Source organism: Sardina pilchardus, chromosome 14 (genome assembly GCF_963854185.1).
Source record: "Sardina pilchardus chromosome 14, fSarPil1.1, whole genome shotgun sequence".
In the NCBI taxonomy this organism is placed as follows: Eukaryota; Metazoa; Chordata; class Actinopteri; order Clupeiformes; family Clupeidae; genus Sardina; species Sardina pilchardus.
The window spans coordinates 9,755,704-9,773,203 of record NC_085007.1 but is presented as its reverse complement, the minus strand read 5'-3'; the positions used below and the strand labels follow the sequence as shown (position 1 = coordinate 9,773,203).

At 48.1% G+C, this 17,500-nt stretch overlaps 1 protein-coding gene across 1 annotated transcript in view; it reads right to left on the bottom strand.

The window, feature by feature from the left end:
* The window catches only part of ttc33 (tetratricopeptide repeat domain 33), a 42,029-nt gene that overhangs the window by 387 nt on the left and 24,142 nt on the right, over positions 1–17,500 (bottom strand). Inside the window, exons 4-5 of the mRNA XM_062554936.1 lie at positions 10,520–10,651; positions 1–1,619 (exon numbers count right to left, since the gene is read on the bottom strand). The exon at positions 1–1,619 is cut by the window's left edge and continues 387 nt beyond it. Of these exons, the coding sequence (XP_062410920.1) occupies positions 1,239–1,619; positions 10,520–10,651 (513 nt within the window). The 3' untranslated portion in view covers positions 1–1,238. The remainder of the gene's footprint in view (positions 1,620–10,519; positions 10,652–17,500) is intronic.

Here is a 17,500-nt window from a genome sequence, read left to right as displayed (position 1 = left end):
GGAAGCTGCTGCTGCTAGTGCTGCTGGTGGATTGGACAGAACATCTCCTTAAGGACACATGAGCAGAAGTGTGTGTCGAGAGGAAGTCTTAATTTTCTCATATTCTCAATGACTTCCTCTGGTCAACCTCTCAGAGCCCTCTCTCGCTCCGTGTGTGTGTGTGTGTGTGTGTGTGTGTCCCGCTCTGCTCAGCTCAGCGCTAAGAATGACTCTGTGTATGTGTGTGTGTGTGCGTGTGCGTGTGTGTGTGTGTGTGTGTGTGCATGTGTGTGTGTGTCTCTGTGTTCCTGGGTCGTCCATCCCCCCGTGCATTAGCTAATGGTTTCAGAAATGACAGGATGTCTTTTGCATCCGATAGCCTGCTACACTCATCAAAACTGGCCTCAGCTTGCCTGAAAATGTCGGCTCTTGCCGAAAAAATATTTTATGACATTGATGGAGATGGAGAGGGAGAGAGAGAGAGAGAAGCCTCTAAATGGGTTGCGAGTGGGATTCAGTTGCCCCTCTTTGACTGGAGGATGTGGAGGATGTGGAGGATGTGGAGGATGGCTTGATGGATTCCCTGCTTATGGATCTAGCAGCATTTCCCGGTCCTTGGAGGGGTCTCGAATGATGCCTTAAATCAGGGAATTCTGGGATTCGGCGTCAGTCAGAATGGGTGGGTGGGTGGGTGGGGGGGTGATGACCGGTTGGTTGCCATGGAGACCAACATAAACACTCCTTGTGGAAAAAGAATTACGCCTCGTCAGAGGTACATTAGCGTTTCTGCTCTCATGTAGCTCAAAGAGGACACCAGTGTGACCGAGCCAAAGGACAAATTTCACGTCTGGGGACAAAGACAAGACATGCCACTGTTGAGGATTTCAAACAAATAGGTTTTCCAGTGAGGAACTTTGACTTTGGGTTTTTTTTATATACACAGAGAGAAATCAAATCAGGAACGCTGACAAGAGAGGAAGCATTTCTCCAGAGAAAGAAAAGGAAACGAGCGAAACAAAAGAAGAGGCCGACCGCAAGACTCGGAACACGCAATCGGTCTTGACATTTCAACGAGCAGGTACATGACTTAGCTATCAGGCTTGTGTGCACGAAACTAAGCCGAAACTAAAAATCATACCTCATCTGTACATTATCAATACATTTCAAAAAAACGAAAAGAAACAAAACGAAACACAAACGAATGAAAGAAACACAAAACACGAAAAAAAACCAGACAGTTTTGGGGGGGTTGTGGTCGTCTACAACCCTCTCGCTTTCACAAAGTCACTGTGGGAGGCGGACGGCGGTCCGTCCGAGTCCTCCCGCACCGTTTCCACGGCGCCGCCGCTCTGCCCGGCCGCCGCCACCACCACCGCCGTCCTCCGCAGCTCCTCGTACTCCCGGTGGCGCTCGGCGACGGCGGTGCACGCGGCGATCACCTCGTCGCTCTCGAAGTCGTCGTAGTCGCGCTGCAGCTCCGGGGCGTTGTCGAGGAGACGCCGCGTCTCCTGCTCCCGGTCCAGGACGCGGCGGGCGCTACGCTTCTGCTCGCGCAGCTTGCGCGCCCACGACAGGTCCTCCTCCCACAGGGGGCGCTCACACGGGCACAGGTGCAGGGCCACCTGGAAAGAGCGGGTCGCCTGCGGAGGAGAGGAGAGCAACATAAATACACACGTGCATACTGTATATAAACACACAAACACACACACACACCCACACATACATACACTCGCACACAGGCTCAGGTGAACGGCTACCTGGAACAGCCGGGACGCCTGGGAAGGGGCGTCACTTCTTCTCACTCAAACACACACACACTGCTGCTTCTTCTTCTTCTTCACACACACACACACACACAGCTGCTTCTTCACACACACACATTGTTTCTCCTTCGCATGCACACACACATACACACACACACACACATTGCTGCTTCTTCTTCACACATACGCACGCACACACTTTTTCTCCTTCACACACACACACACACACACACACACACACACACACACACACACACACACACACACACACACACACACACACACACACACACACACACACACACACACACACACACACACACACACACACACACACACACACACACACACACACACACACACACACACACAGGTTGTCAGCTATGGTCCTACATTTGAGCTCTGTTCTGTTCTGTTCTGTTCTGTCCTGTCCTGAACGTGGTTTCCTCACGGTTTAGCTCTATTGAGCAACAACAAAGCTGAACCAAGGTTGATGCACTGACATCAATACAAATCCAATCATTTATCATTTCAGTACACGTACCAACAGGCACACACACACACACATACACACACAAGATAGCCAGACACGTTGTCAGCCATGGTCCAACATTTGATGCTCTGAACTGTCCTGTTCTGTTCTGTTCTGTTCTGTTCTGAACGTGGTTCCCGCACGGTTTAGCTATATTGAGCAAAAACAAACCTGCAAATAATTAAAATAATTTAGTATTTCAGCACACATGCCGACAGACACACACACACACACACACACACACACACACACACACACACACACGGGAGGGTTATGTGCAAAATCCAGTATACTCAGCAGCAGTAGGGGAGGATAAGGAAACTATGACTGTGTGAAATGCTCAATGCAGACTGATCGGAGATATTTCCCCCTGCGGCTATTTTTAACCGATGGCTCATTCTTAAGCAATCCATCCAGTGGCCTACAGGTCTGTGATAGACAGACAAAGAGCAACAGCACTTCTTCCCTTTTGCTTCTCGTATAGCAAATTTGCTCTGGAAAAACCAACACTCTCTTGAGTTTATTTTCAGCAAGAGAAAAGTTCACTTCATAAACTATACCCCACAAAATGTCATCTTCATTAAAAAAATATTTTTATGATCATTCAGAACACACTGTCAAAATGCCACATGGTACTGTCTCTGTTTCGCTCCATCTCCTAGATTAGCTATGAATCCTAACGTGCCAAATGTCAAATGCCAAGTTCGGCATTAATTAGCAGTTTAAATGTTGAAGTCGGTCGTAAGTTACAACTCGGGGCCTCGTGCCCCGTGGCATTCTTAGAAGCTTAGGTGCTGCTAACGTGTCAGCCTCGTCGTCTCGGAGCGTGTCGGCGAAAAAAGACAACACGCCTCGGAGACTCGTTAAGGCACCTCTGATGGAAGCGAACGGAAAGGGTATTTTTAATCATTAATTATACATACTGTATGCGCTGGAGCAGCAGAAAAAGGCAATTACGGCGGGCTTACGGCGAGATTTACGCACATGCCTCCGTCCGCTCCCCATCAATCTGCGCCGTGGGGACACGGCATCGATTTCAACACGGACGGAGCCGCTTCATGACTGCTTTAAGTCACAACACACACACACACACACACACACACACACACACACTGATATATATACACGCACGTGCACAGCCACACATTTGCATTTGCATGTGTATGCACATGTACACACACACACACACACACACACTTGCATTTGCACACCTATGCACATGTACACACGTACGCACATACACACACGTGCTGTACACGCACACACGCAGACACTCACGCACCCACCCACCCACACACACCCACACACACTTTCCCAACATTCTAAGGGCCAGATGGGAATGCGATTATTAATTTCACCGTGGCGAGACTGGAGAAGTCGTGAGAGGGACACTCTCTCCAACCGATTCGGCAGCGCTCTAAAATAAAGGGAGCAGTTCAGTGCCAGCGTTACGTCCCTGTTGGCATCCTATAAATACACACCGTATCTCTGGCTCTCGTCTCCGCAGACCCACTGGTGAGTGTCCTCTCGGAGGCCACCGCCACTAAGATGTGACGTGAGCCACCCGACAAATGTAGGCAATACGTTTCAGTGTGTGTGTGTGTGTGTGTGTGTGTGTGTGCGGGAGGGGTCCAGGGGAAAACCATTAGGGGTAACAGATATCTTTAATATCAGCCAGCGTCGCAGGGCTGGACTTTTGTTGTTTTTTTTTCAAGAAGATGAAAAGCCAAAATAATCGCCCGCAGCAGGGTGGAGAATGCACCTAACTCCATCTGATACCATCCCATGTGTGCGTGTGTGTGTGTGTGTGTGCGTGTGTGTGTGTGTATGTCTGTGTATGTCTGTGTATGTGTGTGTATGCGTGTGTATGCGTGTGTGTGGGTGTGTGCGTGTGTGTGGGTGTGTGTGTGTATGCGTGTGTGTATGCGTGTGTATCCGTGTGTGTATGCGTGTGTGTGTGTGTGTATGCGCGCGCGTGTGTGTGTGTATGCGTGTGTGTGTGTGTGTGTGTGTGTGTATGCGTGTGTGTGTGTGTGTGTGTGTGTGTGTGTGTGTGTGTGTGTGTGTGCTGCACATCTGGATACAAGAGTAAGGGGAACTTGGCTTTTAAAGTGGGGTCGGAACGATGGGAGAGTCTGAAGGTTTAACTGAATCCCGTGGATTGTGTGACAAAGCTGAGTGCCAGGGCTGCAGCCCAGGGAGGAACATGCTCCCCTTGTTTTTATTGGGGGGCCAGACATGTGCTGCCATTCTGAACTCTGAAGAAAGTTACGTCAGGTCCCATGAGGTTGACAATTAACTTGATGGGTGTCCTCACGTTGGCCTTTACGTTGGCCAAACGTTTCCCAATCTGCAGGCGAATTCCTGGTCGACCATCTTCCCAAGAGCAACATGCCTTGACGTGCCACCAGCCAGAACTGCTCATTTGCTTGATGATGGTCTTTGATCAGACAATAACAGAAATTAATCATTGTACCGTCACATGTCGAATACAACAAGTCTGGCCAAATAAGATGCCTATACACCGACACACAGATATATACGAAGTACAGCACGCTCAATAAAAATGTGCAAATGTTTTATGACAAACATTCCACATCTGTGATGGGGTAATGAGCTCAAGCAACTGGGGCACACACCTGGACATAATTCTCTCGGAAAGGTCCAAGGTCTTCAGACAAAGCCCCATAGACATGAGGCCAAGACCGCAATCAAGATAAGCCAGCACTTGGCCACCTGCTGCCTAGTCCACTTATATGTGCGCCCTGCTACCTAGTCTGCTCATTTCAGTGCCCTGCTACCTAGTCCACTTATACAGTATGTGTACCCTGCTACCTAGTCCACTTATACAGTATGTGTACCCTGCTACTGTACCTAGTCCACTTATACAGTATGTGTACCCTGCTACCTAGTCCACTTATACAGTATGTGTACCCTGCTACCTGGTCTGCTCATTTCAGTGCCCTGCTACCTACCTATTCTGCTCATTTGAGTGCCCTGCTACATAGTCTGCTAATATGAGTGTGCTTGTATATACTGTATGTGCCCTGCTACCTGGTGTGCTTGTATAAGTGTGCTTGTATATATGTGCCCTGCTACCTAGTGTGCCTGTATAAGTGTGCTTGTATATATGTGCCCTGCTACCTAGTGTGCTTGCATACAGTATGTCCGCCATGCTACCTACAGTAGTGTGCTTGTATGGGTGCCCTGCTACCTTCAGTAGTGTGCTTGTGTGGGTGCCCTGCTACCTAGTGTGCTTGTATGGGTGCCCTGCTACCTGGTCCACTTATATGTGTGCCCTGCTACCTAGTCTGCTTGTATGAGCGCCCGGGTGCCCTGCTATCTCTGCTCATTTGTGTGCCCTGCTGCCTAGTCTGCTCTTTAGCCATCACTTAAAATGCATCACCCTGCTACCAGTACCGTAATTTCCCGACTATTAGCAGCCGCGGCTTATACATTGATTTTGCAAAATTTCTTCAGCTATGAGGTTAATACAGGGGGGCAGTTGATATGGTATTGATATGGTTGTGTTTCTTTTAACTTGCATAAAACACTGTCCTGCGGCTTATACACAATGCCGCTTATATGCAGGAAATTACTGTATCTGCTCTTTAGCCATCAGCACCCTGTTAGCAATATCTGCTCTTTAGCCATCAGCACCCTGCAACCTGGTCGGCTGGTACGTGCTGTCCGCTCTGCTCTTTCCCAACCCCTGGCCTCCACCCCTGCTGCGCACGCAGAGACGGCCGATCAGATATCGGCCCCGCGAGAGACACGCTATCCCAAAGTCTCCGTCAAACGGCCGCGGAGCCAGGGATCTGTCGCACGTCAAGCGGGAAATGTTTAATGAAAAATAAAAAGGGGATTGTGGGTAGTTTAAGAGCAGCGTTTAAAGGCAGCAATGGCTTTAGCAGAGATGGGGGGGGGGGGGGGGGGGTGAGAGAGATGACAAAGAGAGAGGAAGAGAGGAATAAATATAGTAAGACAAGGAGAAAAAGACAGAGGGAGGGGAAAATAGAGAGATATGCAGAAGAGGGAAAGAGAGGGACAGGCAGGGAACAAGAAAGAGGGAGAGAACAGAAGGAGGAGAGAAGGAGGGATAGAGAGACAAATGGAAAAAGGGGGAATGAGAAGGACACAACAGAGAGAGAGATGGAGAAAGAGAGAATTTAAAAGCGAAGGGGAAACAAAATTAGATGGACAGAGAAAGAGGGAGAGACAGAAAGAGAAAGAGAGATGAGAAGGAAGCACAGAGAGAGAGAGAGAGAGAGAGAGAGAGAGAAAGAGAGGAAGAGACAGAATAAGGAAGAGAAAGGGAGACAGAATGAGAAGGACAGGGAGAGGGGAAAAGAGAGAGAGAGAGAGAGAGAGAGAAAGAAAGAGTGGGATAAAGCGAGCACGAGGGAAGTTTACACAAGCGTTCCTGCGCTCTCCTCTACAGCCTCGCCCAGCATGCCGAGACGGACGACGGGATGTGCGTACGCACACCGGGGCGCGAGGAGCAGACCCTCGTTTATACACACACACACCGCCTTCACTGCGCCCAGTAAAACGTTTACAAGGGGCTCCGCACGATCACAGAAAACCCCCCGGCTTTACAAACTCCGAGCTGTTCGCTAAATGACAGTGCAACATACATTAAGAATGTATATTACAGGGAGAAGAATGAGATCGCCGCTCGTTTAACAGGTATCCTAAAGAGTCTGAACGGACTTTAAAAGGACGCCCACTCTTGTTTAAAAACAACCTCCGGAGTCAGACACCTGAGGCCAGATCTTTCTAGAAAGCTCGGAGAGGTTAGGAGATGCATGCACAGTCACACACAGAACTGCGACGAGACTCGGCACGTCAGGCCCAGAATAGAAAGGCATGTGTGTGTATGTGTGTGTGTGTGTGTGTGTGTGTGTGTGTGTGTGTGTGTGTGTCTCCCAGAATGCCCATTATGGGCTGTGTGTTCTGTAGTGCCCGAGGGCTCGGCTCAGCTCGTTGCTCCGTGCAGAGGGACCTGCTGTGGCTGGCACCGCGCCGCATTCTGCAGATTGCCCGTCCGTCCGCCCGCTCCCCCGCCCGCCCGCCCGCCCGCCTGCCATCCGTCACTCACCACAACGCTTCTTCCTTTTTTTCTTATCTTTATTGTTCTCCTCTCTTACCGTCCCAAACTCACTCTCTCTCTCTCTACCTAACTATCTGTCGCTACCTAAGTCTCTCTCTCTATCTCCCTCTGTCTGTCTCCTTATCTCTCTCTCTTTCCCCACTCTATCTGTTCCTACCTAATTCCCTCTCTCTCTCTCTCTCCCTCTGCCTTGGTCTCTCTCCCTCTCTACCTCCCTCTGTCTGTCTCCTTATCTCTCTCTCTTTCCGCACTCTATCTGTTCCTATCTAATTCTCTCCCTCTCTCTCCCTCTCTTCGCCTCAAGAGCAGGTCGCAGCATGTGTAGAGTGGCAGCCCTCATTCTGAGTGTTCTTCCATGCCGCTGGGCTGGGCTTGGATGGGCTGGGCTGGGCTGGGCTTGATCACTATATATATATATACAGTATATATATATATATATCACTGGAGCAGAAGCACCAGACAACCGTTTAACACACACACACACACACACATACACACACAGAGAGAGAGAGAGAGAGAGAGAGAGTGCAGAGAGAGAGAGTGAGTGCAGAGAGTTACTTGGGAAGATCTTGTGATGGAGAGAATAAAACAGAGAGAGAACCTAGAGGAAAGAGAGATAGAGGAAGAAAGGAGGAGGGAGAGGGGGGGTAAAGGTGAAGTTCAGAATCCTATCAACAAGTGTCACTCAATAGAAATAAGCGAGTCTGGCGCAGAGAGACACACCTGAGGTATAAACACAGTGTGTCGATGGTACAACGTTTGGAGACAAAAACAAGCAAAACTACGGCTAACATAAAAACTAACAAATCAAATCAGCAACCTGGCTAACATTTCCACTAACAAACATCCGTTAAATAGTTCCTGATTACTGGGCACAGAAAACCAGAGCGGTAGAGAAAACAGATTGGCGACATTCCCATGAGAGACCGTGGAAAGAGATGGCAGCACTTTTCCATGCCAGTTTCCGGGTTACGGAGACAGTTTAGGAACTGAAAACTGCCAATCACTTGGTCAGTAGCCAATGAGTTAATAGATTACACCCTCCAGCATCACAAATATATCCCACTCCGCAAGTAGACCAGCCACTTCTTGCAATGGAACTTCATTCACAAGTGAAAGCAGACGGTTCAGCGTGTGTTGCAAACTATTTGTTTCTCAGCAAAAGCCATTACGAAACGGTAACAAATAAATGTAAACAGGCAAGTGAAGTTTATTTTTCAAGTGTTGGCAAGTAGTCGGATAATAAGCAGGATAATGTATAGAACATGGGTCGTTATCAGGAAAAAAGGTCCGTTTAGGGCGGGTCAAGAAATCACTTTTTATATTATTCTCCTGATAATGACCAATGTTCTATACGTTATCCCTTTCATAACACAGAGGGAGATAGAGGGAGAGGCAGAGACTGAAAGAAGAAGATGAAAACTAACAGAGAAGTCCAGAGATGAGTGAGCTTCACTTAAAGTTCACTTAAAAGTGAACTTGAAGGTGTGAAAGGTATAGAATGCTAAGTGGATGACGCTCAGAACTCCTACTGATGATGACAGAGTGAAGCACCATTCAGAGACGAGCGACGTGAGACCATGGAATGTTAACGCTGAGGTGATTTATTACGCCAGTGCTACTCAGGTAAGAGATGAGAGGTATGAGGGCTGACGGAACTGCAAGGGAGGATTCCAGGAGGACACACCTGCTCATGAATCAGGCCTCCCCAGGGCCTGTGCAGAGCCTGTGGCCTTCTGACGGAAGACCCTCTTCCTCTTTTGCAATGGAGCCCTTTTGTTTTAGCTTACCATTCTTTCAAAATGTGTCAAATGGCACATTTTTTTTTTTCTCTCTATCTTTTTACCATACAGAGAAGAAAATCCCATGAAAAAGAGGAAATGTTAAAAATCTCTTCTCTGACACTTCCTCTGTGTCTATACATTTTTCTCAACACAAACACACACACACACACACACACACACACACACACACATGCTGTAGCAATGCATCTTCAACAGGAAGGGGCCTCTAATAAACCTCCTGCTTCTCTGGAACTCTTAGTAGATGCATGATGACGTCACATACAGTAAATATACATTTACATGACACCTATGGTCACAGTGTGTTTTTTGCTCAATCACTGAGTTGTACTGTTATACTTAGCAACGGTCTGTTATCGAGTCTGACCTCCGAACGTTGGGAAGGCCCACTCATGTGAATGGAACTTTCTGCAGCACTCTGAAGAGCCGTGTAATAAAGTAAATATACATTTACGTGACACCTACGGTCACAGTGATGTCACAGTGGGTTTTTTGCTCAAACACTGAGGGTTGAAAACAAGGGGGCCGGCGAATTCCCGGAAAGAGAAACACCAATGTAGCTGGAGATATCAACTCTTCTCTAACCCCATAGGACGGCCAGTAATTTCAGATTTTTTTAAAATCCCATGGCACAAGTGGCAATTTCTGTGTGACCCATCTATGAGACCAGTTACAGCAAGTTACAGGATGGCTAACGTCACAAAGTCTGTGCGCGTACGACGGGAAGTAAACTGACATTTGTTTCAGTCCCCTCTCCATTGAGAACAACATAATCTGTTTGTCCATTTCTTTTACTGTCTATGGTTGAAAATCCAAATGCTTCTGTAAACTACTGTAAAATAACATTTTCCTTGCCTTTTTAGGTCATTGTTGAAAGTTCAGAAGCTCTTCCCTTTCCCACACAGAAAACATATGGTGCAGTCCCTTAAATAATTGCCTTGGGGTAGCGCAGATGTTAGTAGTTATAACCCCTCATTACAAAACATTATAAAACATTATTCATTGTTCAGCTTTCAAAGAAAGTCAAAGAAAAGTGATGTTATGGCCTCATATTCAGGGTATATTCTGGTATTCATGTTCAATGCTGCCTGTAGGCTTCTAAGTAACGTATACAGTAATAAACAGTAAACCTTTGTGTTGGAATCCCCTTTATTCCTGAGCCAAACATGGGCGTTTGCCTACTGAGACTACACTGAGTCATTATGTAAACAAAATGGACGGAGGATGAAATCCGGAACGGAAGTAGGTTTTTACGAATAAGCTGGAGAGAGACTGTTGCTGTGGTAACGCGTTTGTGTTGCTACAGGAGACTGTTGCTGGGGTAACTCACCAGTTCCACCTCGCCTAGACTCAGTTGGGCGCGGCCGAGGGTTTGCCACGCCTCCCACCAGTGCGGACGCAGCTTGGCGGCCATCTCTGCCGCCTGCACCGCCGGGAACACCTCATGCAGGATGGACAGCACCTGGAGGCACACCGGGGAGAACACCAATAACATCATCAATAACATCATCAATAACATCATCAATAATACCATCATCATCATCATCACCATCAGCACCATCAGCACCATCAGCACCATCAGCACCATTATCATCATCAGCACCATCATCATCAGCACCATCATCATCATCACCATCATCATCATCATCATCAGCACCATCACTACCACCATCACCACCACCATCACCACCACCATCACCACAAGCATCATAACCATCACCACCACCATCATCACCACCATCACCACCTTCATCACCATCAGCACCACCACCATCAGCATCATCATCATCATCATCACCATCATCAGAACCATCACAACCATCATCATCATTATCATCACCACCTTCATCATCAGCATCACCATCAGCATCACCAATATCTCAATTATCTTCCATCGCCATCATCACCATCACTATTATTACCATACCACCATCAACATCATCATCTTCGTCATCATCAACATCATTATACGGCTTATTAGCATCAGAGCCAGATGAGTTTTATGAATCCCTTAAAGGCCCTTAAGCAAAGATCTAAATTAAGCACAGATCTAAACAAGATACAAATCACTTCCTGGCCGTGGACATTCTGACAAAAAAAAGTAAATATCCAAAACAAAATAGAATAATACTTTTTCTACAAAAATACGGATATTTTCTCTAGCTCTCATGGGAAAAAAAATAATAAAACATGGAACCACAACCACAGATATGGAGCAATATGGGGGCAGCCGTGGTGTACTGGTTAGCGCATCGGGCTTGTAACCGGAGGGTTGCCGGTTCGATCCCCGACTAGTCCACCACGGCTGAAGTGCCCTTGAGCAAGGCACCTAACCCCTCACTGCTCCCCGAGCGCCGCTGGTTGGGCAGGCAGCTCACTGCTCTGGGTTGTGTGATTCACCTCACTGTGTGTTCACTGTGTGCTGTGTGTTCACTAATTCGGTTAAATTGGGTTAAATGCAGAGAACTGAATTTCCCTCACGGGATCAAAAAAGTATATATTCTATTCTATTCTTTTCTATTCAAACAAGGCTCTTCTTTCACAATAGGCAATCAGGGAACCAAGTGCATGGCTGTGGGCAGTAGCAGTGGTAATCTCACGAGTATACGCAACAGTGGGTAAGTCATCAATATCTACCCAGCAGCCTGGAGTGTGATGGCGTCACTCCACACAGCTGTGCACGGATACCAGTTGGTGGACACACACACAGACACACGCACACACACACAAATTAGTCGGTGCAGTAGGCTAACTCTGTTACTTGCCTGTCGGAGCTCAGTTGTTGAATGCACACATTGGGCTGTGCAGCAGGTTAACTCTGTTACGCGCTTGGTGGACACACACACACACACACACACACACACACACACACACACACACACACACACACACAGGGCAGTGCAGCAGACTAACTCTGTTACCCGCCTGGGGAGGCCCAGGTGATTGTGTGCTCTGGACAAGAGTGATGACCATCTCAAGGGGGAGAAGGACAATAGAAAGGTCAGCGCTGGAACTAACGGCGGCCGTTACGGCTGTAGGAAAAAGACGTCATGTCTGCGCGCACGCACGCACACACACACACACACACACACACACACACACACACACACACACAGGTGGACTGACGCCACATCCGTGAGGTGGTGGGCGGCCAGGCTGTCAGAGGAGCAATCGGGGGCGTCAGCGACTATTCATGACGGACTCGGATATGAGCTACAGATTCTGCCCTAAGCCTAGTTATATATAGAGTGTGTGTGAGTGTGTGTGCGTGTGTGGGCTTCACTCACTAAATCACACACACACACACACACACACACACACACACACACACACACTCTTATTAAGGGAATGTCTGTCAGTGGGGAGCTCTTATCAGGGATGAGGAGGAGGAGTAGATGGGCAGGGGGATGACAGGGGGTGCAGAGATTAGTCACTGTGTGTGTGTGTGTGTGTGTGTGTGTGTTAGTGTGTGTGTGTGTGTGTGCGGAAAAGAAGAAGCAGGAGTGTGAAGAAAAGACAGATAAAATAAATAACAATAACAAATATAAAAGAAAGAGGGGAAAGGGGATAGAAAGGGGATAGAGAGAAAGATAGAGAGACAAAGAGAGACATACAGACAGAAGGAGAGAGCGCAAACGTGCGAGTGAGAGAGAAGGAGAGGAAGAGAGCGTGCGAAAGAGAGGGGAGAGAAAGGGACAGGGAGGATGAAAGCATGTGTGTGTGTGTGTGTGTGTGTGTGTGTGTGTGTGTGAGAGAGAGAGAAGAGAGAGAGAGAGAGAGAGAGAGAGAGAGAGAGAGAGAGAGAAGTGGTACATCCCCAGCACTCAATATCGAAGTGCTCGAGTTACCAATGAGTCTGGCAGAAGAGGGGTCAAGGCCTCGGGCTGCCATGTGAACTCCACTCCAAACGGCCCTGACGGGCCAGATCTTATAAACATGATAGATGTGTGTGTGTGTGTGTGTGTGTGTGTGATCTTATAAATATGATAGATGGTATCGGATCCTAAACCATCTCCACAATCCACACGCACACGTTACCCTGGGAGGGAGGGAGAGAGGGGGAGAGAGAGAGGAGAGAGGGAGAGATAGAGGGAGAGAGAGGGGGAGAGGAAAAGAAGAGGAGAGGGAGAGAGAGGGAGACAGAGAGGAGAGAGGGGCAGAAAGGCAGAGAGAGGAAGAGAGAGAAAGATAGCGAAAGGTGGAGAGAGAGAAGGAGAGAGGGAAAGAGAGAGAAAGAAAGAGGGAGAGAGGGAAAGGGAGAGAAAGAGAGAGGGAGAGAGGGAAAGGGAGAGAAAGAGAGAGGGAGAGAGGGAAAGGGAGAGAAAGAGAGAGGGAGAGAGGGGGGGAGAATGAAAGAGAGAACCACACAGCTGCTCTGGAGGGATGCCCTCTGCGCTCAGGGAATCGATGGAACACATGGACCAAGAGGAGGAGGAGGGAGAGAGTGAGAGAGTGATGAGAGAGGAGAAGTGAGGGATAGAGGGATGAAAGGAGAGGGAGATTGGGGTGAGAAGGAGAGAGAGAGGGAGAGGGGGGCGCAGAGCAGAGCAGAGCTGAGAGACGAGAAGAGTGTGAGGAGATGAAAGGATAATGAAAAAAGGGATGGATGAGAGAATGGAAAAAGGGATGGGTGAGAGGAGGGAAGAAGGGATGGATTTCAATCCAGTGAGAGACAATGAGAGAGAGAAAGAAACAAGACAGGACAGAGAGAGGACAGGGAGAGAGACATGGACCAAAACATAAAAGAGAAGAGTGAGGACACCACGAAGAACAAAGAGGAACAAACTACCAGAGAGAGAGAGAGAGAACATGGAGATGAGGAGGAAGAGAGGAAAAAACAGAGACGGGAAGAGGAGGAAAGAGAACAAGAACTGGAAAACAGGGAGGAAAGGAAGAGAAGAGAGAAGAGAAAAGAAGAGAGGAGGAGGAGGAGGAGAGGAGAAGAGCAGATGGAGAAGGAGGAGGAAAGGTGAAAAGAGGAGTCACACAAAAGCACGTCGTCGCCATGGCAGCACAGGACAAACACAAGAGATGTGCCAGTTAAGATAACCTTCCCAGCATGCTCCACTTCAAAGCATTCCCATGGATCAGTGCCACCAGGACATCAGTGCCAATGGCTGCCATCTACTGCCACTCAGCGGCAAACCAGCCATGCCCATCTAAATGCTCTTGCCCATACCAGCCCAGCCCATCTAAATGCTCTTGCCCATACCAGGCATGCCCATCTAAATGCTCTTGCCCATACCAGCCCAGCCAATTAAAATGCCCATGCCAGCCCTGCCCATCTCAATGCCTATACCCATGCCAGCCCTGCCAATTTCAATGCCCATTCCTATACAAGCAGTGCCCATCTAAATGCCAGGCCAACACCAGCACTGATCACTCTACTGATCCACTGATCCATTTTAGATCACCATGTGACACTGGGATCAGTGGGATGACTGAAGGACTTTGTGGTATATACTGTAGCCATGGTGGCTAATCTAATATGTCCGGGACAGCTGAGCAATGTCAACAAAGGCAGCTCTCTCAGCTCATAAAAAGGGCTACGACTGCACCTGAACCGGTGGCCAAATCTTATCATAAGGCAAACAGCATCACATGTCCTATAATATCCTGGCTACTGTGGTGACCCTGAATGACTGCAGCTGATCATTTGTGACCAGTATGTGTCCCTTGTTCCTTGACCTCACACACTCAGTGTGTGTGTGTGTGTGTGTGTGTGTGTGGGGGGGGTGGTTCTTGCTTAGTATCCAATCTATAGAGAGTAAAAAAAAAAAGAGTAGAAAATCAAAAGATGCAGTTGACTATTTAAAGCTGACTTTAAGGATGCATCCTAAAACTAGACGTCTCCTGCACAGACTGGGTGGCAAGAAAGGCCTGAGATGATCAGACTGGTCAACACCGATGGCATCACACTTCCAGCCACCCTGCAAACCACCCTCGAGTCAGACACTCAAAGAGGAACTTGCTGATTTGCCTTTACTTTGACCAGAGTTTGTGAAAAGGGGCTTTCCGACAACAATGCATCAACCACTTCTGCACTGTTGGGAAATCATGGCCAGGCAGACAGTACCAGAGCAAGGCACAGCGACTGAATTCCAACCACTGAAAGCGATGCTACTGCAAACAGATAGATCAAATGAAGTGATGTCTCCACCAAACTCTTCGCCAGCCTCCCCTGTGACAGACACAGCAGACCAAGAGAAGTTTAAATATTGACATTAGCGGCCGCCGGTCCGGTCCTGCTCGCCGATTAAGGCTGCAGCGCTCCGCACATCAGCGGCGACAGGAGTGTGGCGACACATTCTGTCATTTGCCTACAAACACCATCGCCGACATTTTTAACTGACGAGCATTTGATATACAAGGGATTTTATTGAGCGGCGCTGACCTGAATGATAATCTACGAGGAGGCGAGTCGACAAAGGGCTTGGCAGTGGAGTGCACTGGAAACAGTGGAATCTAATATAATCAGACATCAAAAGTGGGGGGCACAACACACACTCATGTCAGCGGGACGTGTGGAGGCCTCAAAGCCCCATCACAATGTACACTAGGCTGGGTAAATCCCGCCTGACCTGTCGGCGAATTTGGATTTTGCCCAGCAGCTTAGACTGGAAACCTGCAAACCCCTGCTTCCTGTCCCCAACCTTTGGGTCCAATCACAAACTAGCTTATCCAAAAGACGCACCGAATCGTTGGTCTGATTGGTTGAAGAACTATCCAAGCATAAGGAGTAATTTGAACGATGCCCATCGATCACGCATCTTGTGCAGTAGAAATAGAGCGCAGACTCCCCATACTAATGTTCAATCTTAAAAGATTGAGCTTAGTATGGTGATAGCCAGACTAAATGTACATCCCGGAAAAGACCTCAATCCACACACAGGAAATATGCCCTTACAGGGCAGCTACAGCTACACCAGGCACAGGACTGAAGTGTTCTGTTCGCATTGGCATCTCCTGCAACAATTAGCTTCCACTGTAATCAATGGAACTGGATAAACCAGATGTGATTGCAAAAGATGTCATTTCAAAAGAATTAGACCAGGCTTCTATTTTTACACGCCAACGGCTCGTTTCTAGATGCAGTCCAGGAGTAGCCCGGGCTATAATTATTTCAAGTGTAACTGCGCCCTAAAATATGTTTTTTTTTGAGCTGTTGATTGATTGAAATTACTCATAAGTGGTGAACTACACTGTTACCAGGGTTAATATTGACAAAAATCGTGTTTCCCGAGAAAAGTAACATTTCGTATGATTTTGTATTGGAGATATAGCTCTCCGTGCCCTCTACAGGTTGAAACATGCCATTGCATTTTGGTCCAAAATGCTATTGGAATGCTGACGTTGTCCTACACTTCTCTGGCGAGTCTACGTCACCGGGTCGTTACAAATTAGGAATGAAACGCTCCAACACCTTCTGCCCTGATTAGCCCACCTGTGCCATGTCTGCAGCACTCATTCCCAGATTGACACAAAATCACCATGGTTGATTGGCTGCAGCAGTGCTGCATGCCCTTCCAAATTTCAGGACGTCTCGCCCATTTTGAAAGCCTTTTTCAGAAATGTGAAGTGGGTGGAGTTATGGGGTGAAGCTGCACTTTACTGTAACTTACTAGTTCTCTCATTTACTCCATACTGTATGTGAGCACCTGTTCCTGGGCACGTAATCACAGATGAATAAAAGGAAATTACAATAAAAGTAGTCGTGACTCGAGGAGCCCTGACACCACCACCTGTGACTGGCACGAAGGTGGCATCCACCATAACCTGGCAGCAAACTGGACCCCTTTATCCTGCCATCTGTCTGCTGGTGTTTGCCTGGCACGGTGTGACAACCTTAATGTCAACATGCACCCAGCGCCAATGCCTCACTAATCATATTTACACTGTGCCGGTTATGAAATGAGGACACAGAATAGAAGCTCTGCAATGTGTGTGTGTGTGTGTGTGTGTGTGTGTGTGTGTGTGGGATACAATAGCATAGTCCCACTGTGTGTGCGTGTGTGTGTGCATGATGCAAGAGCAAGCGCTTATCAGAGGACGCGAGGAGAGTCCAGCAGTGTCCTGCCACAAATCTAGCACCAGCAGCTTGTCTCTGACAGCGAGGAAGGGGATGTGTCTGACACACACACACACACACACACACACACACACACACACACACACACACACAGATACAGATACAGACAGACAGACAGACAGACAGACAGACAGACACACACACACACACACACACACACAAACTGAGACACAGACAAAAGCTTCTTAAGTTCCTCTGCAAAGTCTGCAGCTCACAGATCGA